General features: G+C 38.4%; 1 protein-coding gene across 1 annotated transcript; it reads left to right on the top strand.

The window, feature by feature from the left end:
• The first annotated feature begins 2084 nt into the window (after positions 1–2084).
• Positions 2085–2639, top strand: LOC131158445 (uncharacterized). Its single transcript, XM_058113317.1, has 2 exons — positions 2085–2254; positions 2345–2639. The coding sequence occupies exons 1-2, from the start codon at positions 2085–2087 to the stop codon at positions 2637–2639; spliced, it is 465 nt and encodes a 154-aa protein (XP_057969300.1).
• Positions 2640–14044: the final 11405 nt, after the last annotated feature.

Raw genomic sequence — 14044 nt, 5'->3', positions numbered from 1 at the left:
AAATTCATCGACGAATACAGGGATTCGTCGATGAAGAAATACCGAGAGGGGGGTTTTGAGATGACTGAATTCCGTCGACGAGGACTGAATTTCATCGACGAAATTAATGAAGGATTCGTCGACGAATGACGTGGCTCGTCGACGAAATCCCCTGTTCTATAAATATGAAAATTTGGATTTTAACTTTCTAAAGAAGCTATCTTTTCCCTCTCTCTCTCTCCTCTTCGGTTTTCCCTCTTTCTTTCATCGATTTCGGGCCAGATCTTTGCCGGATCGACAATCCGAAGTCACCACGACGCTCTCGGGGAAGTTCTCTCCAAATCTGTTGGAGCAGATTGTTGGTGAAAGCAAGTTGGAAACCATCCCAAATCCAGGGTAAGGCTTTTTTACTCAATATTTGGATTTGTGATAGTTGAGAAAAGTGTTATACGCTTAAAAATACTAAATTTTAATACTGGAAGTTTTCATTTCCAGGGGTGTTGAATTGGGAACGTTGGAAATCATCCCTAAGTTGAGGTAAGGCTTTTTAAGCCGAATTTGACCTAACGGTAGTTATAAGAAATGTTATGCACGTAGAAATATTGAAGTTTAATACTGGGGGTTTGCATTTTCAGGGTGTTGAGTTGGGAACCCTACGGGTGCGGGGTAGAATTTTCTTATGGGCTTTTCAAGAAACAGGTAAGGGGATAAACTAAGTTAGTTTTGTTTTGAGAAAATGCATGTATTTATATATATAGCATCTGGATTCAGGAAAAATGAATATATACATATATATATATATGATTTATATTTGGAAAATACTGTGAAAATGATCGTATGTTGATTATATGAAAATTTGTTAGTGGCATGAGTATAAAATGTTATGAAATATTGTTTTTGGAAATGTGATTATGATATGGATTTTATGACGGAAAAACCGGCGTACGGGCCAAGATTTTTATGTTGTGTTTGCCAGCGTACGGACCGTGCTATGATGTGATTCGCCAGCGTACGGGCTGTGCTATGATATGTTTGCCGGCGTATGGGCCGAGCTATGATAAAATGTGTAATACCGGCGTATAGGCCGATGATTTTCATGATACACGTATATACGCAAAATGATATAATTGATGTGAGAATAAATGATATGAAATATCTATGTATCACAATTTTAGTATATACTATATGATATCAGAACCTGGTTGGCTTGGTCTAGGCTAGCACTTGCACAGTACCTTTGCTATGTGTCCATGGTCTTTTTGATCATGATATTGGTGTTAACGCCGCTGTACAGAGTGGTGTCAGATTGGATGGTCGATGTGGTTATTAAAGAAGTGTGCTGTGATCGCCCCTGGTGTACGGACCAGGTCTGGCAAACCCATCGGACCTACAGACTACTGTTTGACTTGGCAGTGGTCGGCCAACCATTGTCAGGTCCCACCTTTGGCCCATACAACCCAATCATATGGGGGTAATACATGACAACAGTCAGTTAACCTACCAGGATTGTTTTATGTTATTATTATTATATGAGATGAGATATGTTTATGAAAACGCAGTATGTTCTGCCATGTGTTAATATATATATATATATGTTTTCCAGATTTGACGAAACAGTACTGAATATGTTATGTATGGTATATGTAGAACACAGAAGACTCATGTTACCACACACTGGTATTAGTTTATTTCCCTTACTGAGAGGTGTCTCACCCCTAAATCTTATAAACTTTTTAGGAGCCCCAGATAGGAGAGCGAGAAAAGCCCCGCTGAGCTAGTATTGTTTATCTGCCCTTTTTGAAGGGTAAGTTTCTTTTTGTAGGGATAGTTAGATTTTGTGGGAAATGTCCTAGATTTATTTTGAGATGTATATATGGAAATACTGTGGACTATAACAACTCTGATATATTGTACTATATGGTATTGAGATGTACATTATTGTATGTTTTCTGCTGCTAGGGTTTTCGCTGTATGTTCTGATATATCCCTGGTACCCACGGGTCCAGGTGGATTGTGACCTGCTGAACTGGAATATGGGAAATGTGCTATTGATATTATTATAAAAAAAATGTGGAAAAATGAGCGGGTCGTCACAGTTCACATGAATGAGACCTTCGTTGTTTTCTGGAGGACCTGACCCACTCGTGGCTGCGAACTGGGTCCATGATATGGAGGACATACTGGCAGTTCTTTCATGTACAGATGAGCAGAAAGTTTTATTTGCGACATTTAAGTTGACGGGGGAGGCAAAACGCTGGTGGAGATTAGCGAGATTGTTAGAGGAGTAGAGACTGGACCCTGTAGCGGTGACGTGGAGCCACTTCAGGGAGATCTTTTTTTAGAGGTACTTTCTTGCTACTATTAGGAGTGCAAAGGCGGTGGAGTTTCTGCATCTAACGCAGGGATCGTTGATAGTACAACAATATATGGCGAGAATTATTGAGCTGTCTCAGTTTGCTCCGTTTTTGGTACCAGATGAGGAGAGGAAGGTGAGGAAATTCGAAGAGGGTCTGAGGCAGAGTCTGCTTGAGCGGGTTATAGGCTTTCAGGCTCAGACGGTTGCAGAGGTAGTAGATAGAGCTGCAGTGATTGAGAGTGGCCTTCAGAGAGGCACCGCAGCACAGAGTCAGGGGAAGAGGCTCGCGCCTTCAGATGTTTAGGTAGGTTCTAGCCGAGGGCCTTGGAGGTGGCAGGATAGTGGGGGAGGAAGGAGACAGGTAGTGAGAGATCGGGGCTGTACAGGGTAAGCAGATGCCCCCTTCTTGTCCCATATGCTACAGGAGACACTCGAGGAAGTGTCGAGTTAGGGAGATTGTATGTTATCGGTGCTATCAGCCTGGGCATATAGTGAGGGATTGTCGTGCACCACCAGTTGTCGCACATGTTCCCAGACCATACCAAGGAGGTCATCAGGCACCTCGAGGTGAACAACAGAGGAATATTGCTCTAGCACGAGTTTATGTATTGACACCAAGGGATGTAGAGGCAGTAGGAGATGTTGTGACAGGTATAGTTTCAATTATGTCATTTACAACTACTGCTTTATTTGATTCAGGGGTGACTCATTCTTTTATCGCCCAAGAGTTTGTTAAATTTTATGGGTTAGAAAAGCAACAGTTGGGTGTTAATTTGTCAGGGGCTACGCAGACAGCTGTTGTGGGGATATGTGATAAAGTATTTAGTAATTGTCCAGTAGGCATTTAGGGGAGGATTTTATTAGCTGATCTGGTGGTCTTGGATATGCATGGGTTTGAGATGATACTGGGGATAGACTGGCTAGCTGCTCACTATGCCAGTATAGATTGTCATCAGAGAGAGGTAGTGTTTAAACCTCCAAGGGAACAGGAGTATAGGTTTGTGGGGTCTTATGTGCGTACCCCACCACAGTTGCTATCTGCCATTCAGGCGAGGCAAATGCTGCTAGAGGGTTGTCAGAGTTATGTAGCCTGTGTACAGGAGATATCTGAAAGAGAGTTAATATTAAAGGATATCCCGATAGTGAGGGATTTTCCTGATGTTTTCCCCGAGGATTTTTCAAGACTAACTCCTGATTGTGAGGTAGAGTTTTCCATTGATCTAGTACTAGGGATAACGCCGATTTCAAAAGTGTTGTACAGAATGGCACCGATAAAATTAAAGGAATTGAAGGATAAGTTACAGGAATTGTTAGACAAGGGATTTATTCGGCCCAGTGCATCGCCATGGGGAGCACTGATATTATTTGTGAAAAAGAAAGATGGGTCGATGAGAATGTGCATCGACTATCAAGAATAAATACCCGCTTCCCCACATCGATGATTGGTTTAATCAGTTACAGGGGACACATGTTTTTTCAAAGATAAATTTACTGTCTGGGTATCATCAAGTAAAGATTAGGGTATAAGATGTTTCAAAGATGACATTCAGGACTCAGTATGGCCATTACAAATTCTTGGTTATGCCGTTTGGATTGACAAATACCCCTGCAGTGTTTATGGATTTGATGAACCAGGTATTCCAACAATATTTAGAGTAGTTTGAAATAGTTTTTATCGATGACATAATGATGTATTCAAAGAGCCCATAGGAGCACGAGGAACATCTGAGGATAGTACTTCAGGTACTAAAGGAAAGGATACTGTTTGCGAAATTCAAGAAGTGCGAATTCTGGCTATAGCAGGTTACCTTCCTTGGACATGTGATATTCAGGGGTGGTATATCAGTGGATTCGAGTAAGATTGAGGCGGTGGTGGATTGGGTACGACCTAAGAATGTACAGGAAATCAAAAGTTTTTTGGGATTGGCTGGGTACTACAACATGTTTGTTGATGGTTTTTCCAAATTGTTAGTCCATTGACTAGATTGACCAGGAAAGGGGTGAAATTTGAGTGGTCTGATGAATGTGAGCAGAGCTTCCAAGAGTTGAAGCAGTGGCTCATCACTGCACCAATGTTGACGATTCCTTCAGGTGAAGAGGATTTCGTGATTTAAAATGATGCATCACATAAAGGGCTCGACTATGTTCTAATGCAGTAAGGGAGAGTGATTGCATATGCCTCACGACAATTGAAAGAATATGAGAAGAATTACCCTACCCATGATCTGGAGTTAGCAACGGTGGTATATGCACTAAAGATTTGGAGATATGATTTTTATGGTGGGAGGTGTGAAATCTTCACTGATCATAAAAGCTTGAAATACTTTTTCACGCAGAAAGAATTGAACATGAGGCAGAGAAGATGGTTGGAATTGATAAAAGATTATGACTGCACCATCAATTACCACTTGGAAAAGGCTAATATGGTGGTTGATGCCTTGAGACAAAAATCAGTGGATGGATCAGTATCTGTATTGGCAATACAACATCCAATTTAGATGGATATGGAGAGACCGAGGATAGAATTCGTAAAGGGCGATCATCAAGTATTTATAGTCAATTTGGTGTTACAGCTAACTCTACAGGAAAGAATTAAAACAACACAGAAGAGTGATGCAGAGTTAATAAAACTTATAGAGAAAGTACAGGATGGTCTGGAGGAGGATTTCAGTATCTTAGATGATGGAGCCTTGAGGTTTCGTACCAGGTTATGTGTACCTGTCGATCCTGAGATTAAAAAAGTGATTTTGGAAGAAGCACACCGATCCTTATATACTGTACATCTTGGTAGCACTAAAATGTACAGGGATTTTCAGGAATCTTTTTGGTCGAGCAAAATGAAAAGAGAGATTGCTGAATTTGTAGCATAGTGTTTGACATGCAACAAGTGAAAGCTGAGCATCAGAGACCGACGGGGTCATTGCAGCTACTATATATTCTTGAGTGGAAGTGAGAGCATATAACGATGAATTTTGTCACTGGGTTACCGTCAGCGTTACATGGACAAGACGCCATTTGGGTAGTAGTAGATTGACTTACGAAGACTACCCATTTTCTACCTATCAGAGTTAACTACTCCTTAAACAAATTGTCAGAGTTGTACATTCAGGAGATAGTGAGAATGCATGGCGTGCCAGTGTCCATAGCTTCGGATCAAGACCCACGGTTCACATTCCGTTTTTGGAAGAGTTTGTAAGGGTCTATGGGTTCTTAGTTATCATTCAGCACAACATTTCATCATCAGATAGACAGACAAATGGAGAGGACGATACAGATATTGGAGGATGTGCTACGTGCATGTGTGTTGGACTTTGGAGACAATTGGTTATGGTTTATACCACTAGTTGAATTTGTGTATAATAACAACTATCAGGCCAGCATTGGGATGACACCATTTGAGGCATTGTATGGTAGGAAATGTCAATCCCTGTTATACTAGGATGAGTTTGGAGAGAGACAGATAATGGGGTTAGAGCTGATACAACAAACTCAGGAAAAAGTCAGACTCATCAATGACAGGATTAGAACAGCACAGAGTCGGCAAAAAAGCTATGCAGATACTCGCCAACGAGAGTTAGAGTTTGACGTTGGAGATCACGTATTTTTTAGGATGACACCATTAAAAGGAGTTATGAGATTTGGGAGGAAGAGTAAACTGAGCCTTAGGTAGATTGAACCATTCCAGATTCTAGAAAGAATGGGTCCAGTTGCCTATAGATTGGCTTTACCACCAGTTTTATCAAAATTTCATGATGCATTTCATGTTTCCATGTTGAAGAAATACATCTTAGATCCCTTCCATTGGATCAGATTTGAGGCACTGGAACTTAGTGATGCCTTATTTATAAAGAAGAGCTAGTGCAGAATTTGGATTGGAAAGAATAAAAGTTGTGTACGAAAAGCATTCCATTAGAAAAAGTTATGTGGCACAACCATGCAGTGGAGGAACCTTCTTGGAAGTTAGAGGAGCAAATGTGCCAGAAATACGTGCATTTGTTGAATAAAAACCAAGGTTAAAGGAATGTAATTTAATTTGTATAGTAGAGGTTATGTCGTATTTTGGTTCTGGTAGTTTTGGAGAGAATTTTCTTTCAAAGGTTGTAATCTCCCAGAACCCTTATGTAACCACGGTATTCCTCCGCCATAGTTAGTAAAATAAGTAGTAAATTTTCTTCAGGGGATGGGTATAACACAGATAACAAATTTCGAGGACGAAATTTTATAAGGAGGGGAGAATGTAGAGACCTGGGAAAATAAAATAATAAAATAAAATAGAAAAAGATGATTTTTCGTTGAAAAGGAAGAAAATCGGTCAGAAAACTGGCGACACTTTTGGTTTTTACCGTGAGACGGTAACGGGTAAATGGTTAAAATCGGGCTGGTTAAATAGAAAATCGACGACAGTTTTCTAAGGGTTAGAGAAAATTGGTGACAGTTTTCTCTGCAGTGAGTTTTATAAGGAGAGCCACTAGACATATTTCTTAAAAACAAATTTTCCTTCTTTTTCTCTCTTCGAAACCTACGAAACCCCACGAAACCCCTTCCATTTTTCCTTTGATTCTGAACTCATTTTAGGTTGAATTGATGATGAGGAACCACCCGGGGTTCTTGGGAAGATTCTTTGCAACCTATGCGGAACAGATTTTTGGTTTGGGATTTCGGGGCACCATCCCAAAACCAGGGTAAGTGGTGTATTTAAGGGGTTTTAAGTTAATTTGGAGTATATGAAATGTAGGAAGTGTTAAATGGAAATTATTCTCAGAGTGGTGTTGAATAATTTGGGAAAATATGAATTGTAGGTTTTTGGGCAGCGAATGCCAAGGGGCGTAGAAATTAAGTGTTTTAGCAAAATCTGAGTAAGTCAGGTAAGGGGAATAAATTATAGCAGTTTATTTATGAAAATTATGGATTGAGTAATATGTGAAAATGGTATTATGTATTTTACCTGGAATTTATTATGATATAAATATCAGATGAAATATGTGTGATATATGATTTATATTGAAAAATGTTTAAACTGAGTTAATTGAATTACCCTGTGAAATATGGGATACTGCAATGTGTTTTGATATGAGAATTAAAATGTGGGAAAATGATGAAAGTGAAATGTACAGGAAATGTATCTTCTGAGATATGACAATGTGTATTGAGAAATACTAAGTAATTGTGAAATAAGATATGTATATGATAGTATGAGATTAAATGAATTATGAATTGAGAAAATATCATTGAAATGGTGAAATGTGTTGAGAATACTGATATTGAAATATGAATGTAAGAAATGTGAATATTGCAATGTAAAATTCTACAATACTGATATTGAAATGTGGATATGAGAAATATGATTATGGGAAATGTGAATATATTAAATGTGAATATTGCAATGTTAATTCTGCAATATGAAAATGAGAAATATGATTATGGGAAATGTGAATATGTGAAATGTGAATATTGCAATGTTAATTCTGCAATATGAAAATGAGAAATGTGAATATGAGATATGGTTATGGAAAATGTGACTATGTGAAATGTGAATATTGCACCATTAATTCTGCAATATGAATATTAAATTATAAGAAATGAAATGTGAAATACCGAAAGGGGAAGACAGACATGTGATTGATGAAATGTCAATACCACATAATGATTGTTGGTATGTGGCCGTGATAACCCTGATGGATGGATATGGAAACCCTAATGGTGAGTAGTGATATTGAGAACGATGCCGTTTCTAGTGGAGTTAGTGCAACCACACGGGCCCGTGGAGCATGTGGCGTAATAGTAGACTGAGCTGTATAGTAGAGTTGTTGTGCCCCCTGAGTCTGGATCAGGGCTTTTGGCCAGCTACTCGTACTACAGACATGGGATATATGATGTTAGTTGACCTAACCGGGTCGACTAACTGCGGTTAGGTCCAGCCTTCGGGCCACACAACCCTATTCATGGGGGATTGCATGACGTGGAGAGTTATCCTCAGGGCAACCATGAGTACAGACACAGATGTATTAGTGACTAGTGACACTTATAAGCTAGACATGGAAGTGGAAAATGAAAAGGAAATGGAAATGAAATAAAAATGGAAATAAAATGAAAATAAGAACGATAAATAAAATGAGAAATGATATAGCGTGAGTTAATAAACAATTTAAGCATAGTAAAACACACTGCTAGAGGGCTTACTGAGTAAGGTGAGTGACCTAATTAGTATCGGTTGTAACTGAACCCGAGTTAATCACGCCAGGCTGCAAACGATATCTGAGCAGAGAGAGGCTACTTGTATAGGCAGGTGAGCTTCCCTATTCTTAGGAACTTCGTCGGTAAATTAGGTTACGAACGAATGATTTTTGAAATGGAAGTAAAAGCTTATAAAAGCTTGTATTGTACATTTATATGATTATGATTGTGAAATTGTATATTTTCTCAAGAGATACTATTACTGAAACGAATATATGTTCTCATATTGCCACACACTATAGATAATTTATTTTGTCTTACTGAGATGTGTCTCACCCAATCATTTAAATATTTCAAGAAATCGAGATAAACTCGATGATAAAGCTTCGAGGTAGAGGGGAATCAATACCTTGAGAAGTCAGTGTGAGTATTTTGAGTTGGGGAGGTTTGATTCCCCTATAGTTTCTGTGGTTGACTTGTATATATGGACGGTAGTACTCTGGTAAGTGTATTTGCTGTGGTATGTTTATGTTTCTGAAATGACTTCCGCTGTTAGGATTATGTATATGAGTATGATTTTATACCCAATACCCACTTTCGGGTCGGGTTATGTTTTATGGTATCAATGGTTGACGTGGCCAATATGTGATGTGTTTATTAAATGAAAAAAAAAATGGTATGAAAATGGGGGCGTTGCAGATAAGCTAAAGCATTACTTGCAATCCCACATGATCCACCTCATTGCAAGAGCTGACCCAGTGAAATATATACTCTCGGTCTTGTCCGGATGACTAGCTAAGTGGGCACTCACACTGCAAAGTTATGACATCATCTACGTGCCTTAGAAAGTAGTTAAGGAGCAAGCTCTTGCCAACTTTTTGGCGGATCATCCAGCTCCATCCAATTGGGAATTCATAGAAGAACTCCTAGCTGAAGAAAAAATCCAAATAGACATATTGCCACCATGAGCAATGTACTTCGACGCAGCAGCACGACGCGATGGTGCTAGTGCCGACGTGGTATTTGTCACTTCTCAACGCCAAGTGCTGTCATACGCATTCATCCTATGTGATCTATGCTAAAAAAAACGTCGTTGAATATCAAGCATTGATCATTGGTCTCTAAATGGCCACTGACACGAAGATTCCTATGCTTGAAGTATACGATGACTCACAACTCGTCATCAACCAGCTCTCTGGATGATACAACGTAAAAAAGGAGGGTCTTGGGCCATACCACAAGTACGCCCAATGTCTACTGGAAGAGTTTGAGAGCATTGTCTTGGATCATATCCCAAGGAAGGAAAATTGTCGAGCAGATGCGCTAGCCAACTTGGCCACCTCACTAGCTAAATCAGATAGCCAAACAACAATCATTGTTGTATCCAGAAATGGGTCATGCCACCAATTGAAGATGAAGAAGAAAAAGAAGAAGAAGAAGAAGAAGAAGAAGAAACAAATGTTGTATTCGTTCACGTCATTGAAACTGAGGACTAGTGATAACCCATTATTGACTATCTGATTCATGGAAGTCTTCCTGAAGATTGTCGTCATAGGATAAAGTTGCGTCGATGCGCTGCCCGATTCATATACTACAAAGATACATTGTATCGAAGATCCTTCGATGGACTCTTTTTACGATGCTTAAGTTGTGAAGAGGCAAAGCAAGCTTTAGAGTAAGCTCACTCTAGCATGTGCAGCGCACATCAATCCGGTCTGAAACTTCACCATAAAATCAAAAGGATGAGATACTATTGGCCCACGATGGTGCATGATTCCATGGAGTACGCTAAGACCTGTCAAGCATTTCAATTCCATGCAAATTATATACATTAGCCACCAGAGCCTCTACACCCCACTGTAGTATCTTGGCCCTTTGAAGCATAGGGCTTCGACTTGGTCGGACCACTGCCAAAGTCCTCCCTTGGCCACTTGTATATATTGGCATTGACTTATTTTAAAAATGAACAGCTTAGAAGCTATCCTAAGTATAGGAGTTCTATCATGTAATATTAAGTCCAAAGGCCAAATCATCTCCTCAGGGAATGCGGTTAAATTCAAAATTTTACATACAATCGAAAATAAAAAGTCACTAAACTCAGTTCAGATTCGGGTTCTTAGATTGTTTGAGGTTTTCTTTAACGACTTAAAATAACATGCAATTTAAACTTTAACCTAACACGCACTGAATTAAATAACGAGACACAAAAATCCTATAATTAACTAGGGAAAAATTGAAACACACGTTGAACTTCGAAATGAAAACTAAAGATGATAACTTTCCTACGTAATTAAAACATGCAATGATGATAAAAAAAAAAACTCAATCAACCACAAACGTGAACAATAAAAACCAAACTTTTAACAAAATTAAGAATTTGAATAAAAATCAAAACTTAAATGCAAACAAGAACTCAAACAAAAATTAACGCTTTAACAACTTAAACGATAACTGAACACGATAAAAATGAGAACTTTAATAAGATTAAACCTAAACTAAATCAAACTTCGACAAACAAGATTAAAATTTAAGGAAAACTACTAATTTAACTTCTAAAAAAATATATATATTTTCCTTTTTTTGTATTTTGTTATTTTTTTTAGATAAACTGGACTTTAATTAATTAGCTAAATAAATCGAACAATAATTAAATCTAATGCGACATTTATTTGAGAGAAAAATAAATAAATAAACTTTAATAATACTAATAATACCCACAAAAAGATTCAAAGCTTCAAACTTTAACTAAAACTCAATGAAAAATAACAAGATTCATTTAATTATTTAATAGCAAAAATAAGGCAAAAAAAACAAAATAAAAGGAAAAGAGAGAGAGAGAGAGAGAGAGAGAGAGAGAGAGAGAGAGAGATGCTCGGGTAGCAGGTTGTGGCTTGGAGTAGTAGGTGGCTGTAGCTCGGAGTAGCGGGTGGCTAGCCACAGGGGTGCACGGCTATAGCAGGCTCTCGGGTTGGCTGGATGTGTGTTGAAACTGCAGTAGTGGAGGGAAGGTAGGAGGCAGCAGCAGCTGGCCGTGAGTAGGGGAGATTGCAGCACATAGGGGAAGCAGCCTTGGGAAGAAGGAGGAGCCTTGGGGCAACAGAGCCTCGGGTGGCTGGAAGCAGCTATAGAAGTAGGCAGGGCAAGGAGGATCTTGGGTTGCAGGGAAAATGCAGCAGTAGGTAGTGGTAGCAGAATGACAGCGAGAGCTCCAGGTTTGAGGAAGTTCACGACAGCACAGCAAGGCAAGAGACAAAATAGAGAAGGGAAAAAAAACTAAAACTGAGAAGAGAATGAGAAGAGAGAAGAGAGGAAGAGAAGGACTGGGAGAAGAGAAAGGGAGAAGAGAGAAGGGAAAAGAGGAGAGGAGTTGGGGCCGAAAGAAAAGGAGAAAGAGAAGAGAAGGGAAAGAGGGAAGAGAAGAGAGTGAGGGGAGCCAAGGGAAAGGAGAAGAGGGAGTTGTTAATAGAATGAGAGAAATAAAATATTATAAATGAAGAGGGAGAGCTTCTACCCTATGTCCAGCCAAGGAGAATCTGACCCGGCTTGTAATAACCCCAAAAAGGGCTATACAAGATTAGTGGGGTGATTCCAAAAAAATAATAATTAATTAATTAGTTAATTAATTAATTAATTGGATTTTAAAATAATAATAATAATAATTTATTTTTATTTTTATTAATAAAATGTATTATTATTAATATTAATTAAATATATTATTATTATTCTTCTCCACAAGATTCATTTTTTTTACTTTTGGTTTTCTTTTTTTGTTCTTTCTTCTTCTTCTTCTTCTTCTTCTTCTTCTTCTTCTTCTTATCTTCTTCTGTTTCCTGCTCGCACAGACTCTCTCTCTCTCCTCTCATTCTCTCTCATCGATTTCGTCACGGATTTTTACTCGAACGAAAATTGAAAGATACCGCTGCACTCCATTCTGTGCTGCCGTCATTTCTACTGGAGCGGATCAGTGGTAGGAGCGACGTAAACGTATCTCCTAGGATAAGCCAAATTTCCTTTTTTCTTTAATTTCTTACAAATTATAAGTCCGATTGACAAACGAACACCACAATGAGAATCTAGAAATGATTCTCTACAAGTCTAGCAGGTCGAAATTCTTGTGGGGTCGTCGTGGGCAAAATCCCAAATTTGGGGTACAGGGGTTATTAAGGGGTTTATTTTTAATTAATTAAGATTAATTTAAAAATGCTAAAATGTTGAGCATTTGGAGTTGAAGTAAGATTTCTGGAATTTAGGGTTCGGGTGAGCGCCGCGGGTGTAATTTTGGGACCCACAGTCAAAATTCAGAAAATTAAGTGGGGGTGTCAAATATTGGTTTAAATGTTAATTTGGAGTACATGGGGCCTAGGGAAGGTTAGATGGGTATTATTTTGAGAAAATGAATTAATTAATCTTGGGAAGATGCAAATTGCAGGAGTTGAATTTCGAGCGCCAAGCGCATAGGATTTGGGTCTTAACAAGACTCTTAGTAAGTCAGGTAAGTGGAATAAATTATAGCAATATTTTTAAAATTATCGTTTGGATTAATATATGAAAATGAACATATTGTATTTTGCTTGAAAATTATTATGATATAAATATTAGATAAATTGTGTGGCATTTAAGTAATATTAATTTGTGATGCTTTGGAATCTGAAATTGATATATTATGAATATTAGATGAAAACTATGTGGCACATGACATGTGTTGAAAAATGTGAAATATATTGATGGGTATTTTCTGAGAAAATATTGAAATGAGAATGATTGATGTGTTTAGTGGAAAATAATGAAATGTGGCATTTATTTGTGAGTGGAAATTATTTGCATGAGAAATGAGTTTGTACAAATTATTGATACAAGTATTTTGGGGAAAAAGTGAAAAAATACGTGAAATATGATATATGTTTTTATGAGATGATGAAATGTGCATAGAAAACGATGAGAATATTTATATTGAACTGAATTGTGATATACTGGAATATGATTGATAAAATGCCAATACCGCATAACGATTGTGAGTATGTGGTAGTGAACCCTGATGGATGGTTATAATATTGAGCACGGTACCGTTGCTAGTGGTGTTAGTGCAACCACACGGACTCATTGAGCATGTGGAATGACAGTTGACTGAGCCATTTTTGTAGGGTTGTTGAGCCCCCTGAGTCCGGATTAGGGTTATAGGTCGGTCATTCGTACTACAGACGCGATATGTGATATGATATTTGATCTAACCGGGTCGACCAACCATGGTTAGATCCAGCTTTCGGGCCACACAACCTTGACCATGGGGGGAAGCATGACGTGGATAGAAAGATCCTCAGGGTGGCCATGAGTTACAAACGCAATGTTGGTATTTGATACCAAGGATACTCATGAGCCGGAAAGTAAAATGAAAACGGAAAGTGAAAGAATGATAAAATTGGTTAAAATGAGAAATGAAAAAAAGAATGGAAATTGAGAAATAAAGAATGTTAAATATGAGAAATGAATGGTGTGAGTTAATGACATAAATAATTGAGGCGAAGTGAAACTCTCCGC

This window comes from Malania oleifera, chromosome 6 (genome assembly GCF_029873635.1).
Source record: "Malania oleifera isolate guangnan ecotype guangnan chromosome 6, ASM2987363v1, whole genome shotgun sequence".
Classification (NCBI taxonomy): domain Eukaryota; kingdom Viridiplantae; phylum Streptophyta; class Magnoliopsida; order Santalales; family Ximeniaceae; genus Malania; species Malania oleifera.
This window is presented reverse-complemented; position numbering and strand designations above follow the sequence as displayed.

Coding starts and splice junctions, on each gene's coding strand:
- LOC131158445 (XM_058113317.1), top strand. CDS start 2,085: ATGAGACCTTCGTTGTTTTCTGGAGGACCTGACCCACTCGTGGCTGCG. Junction 2,255..2,344: donor TGGTGGAGATTAGCGAGATT/GTTAGAGGAGTA, acceptor TGCTACTATTAG/GAGTGCAAAGGCGGTGGAGT.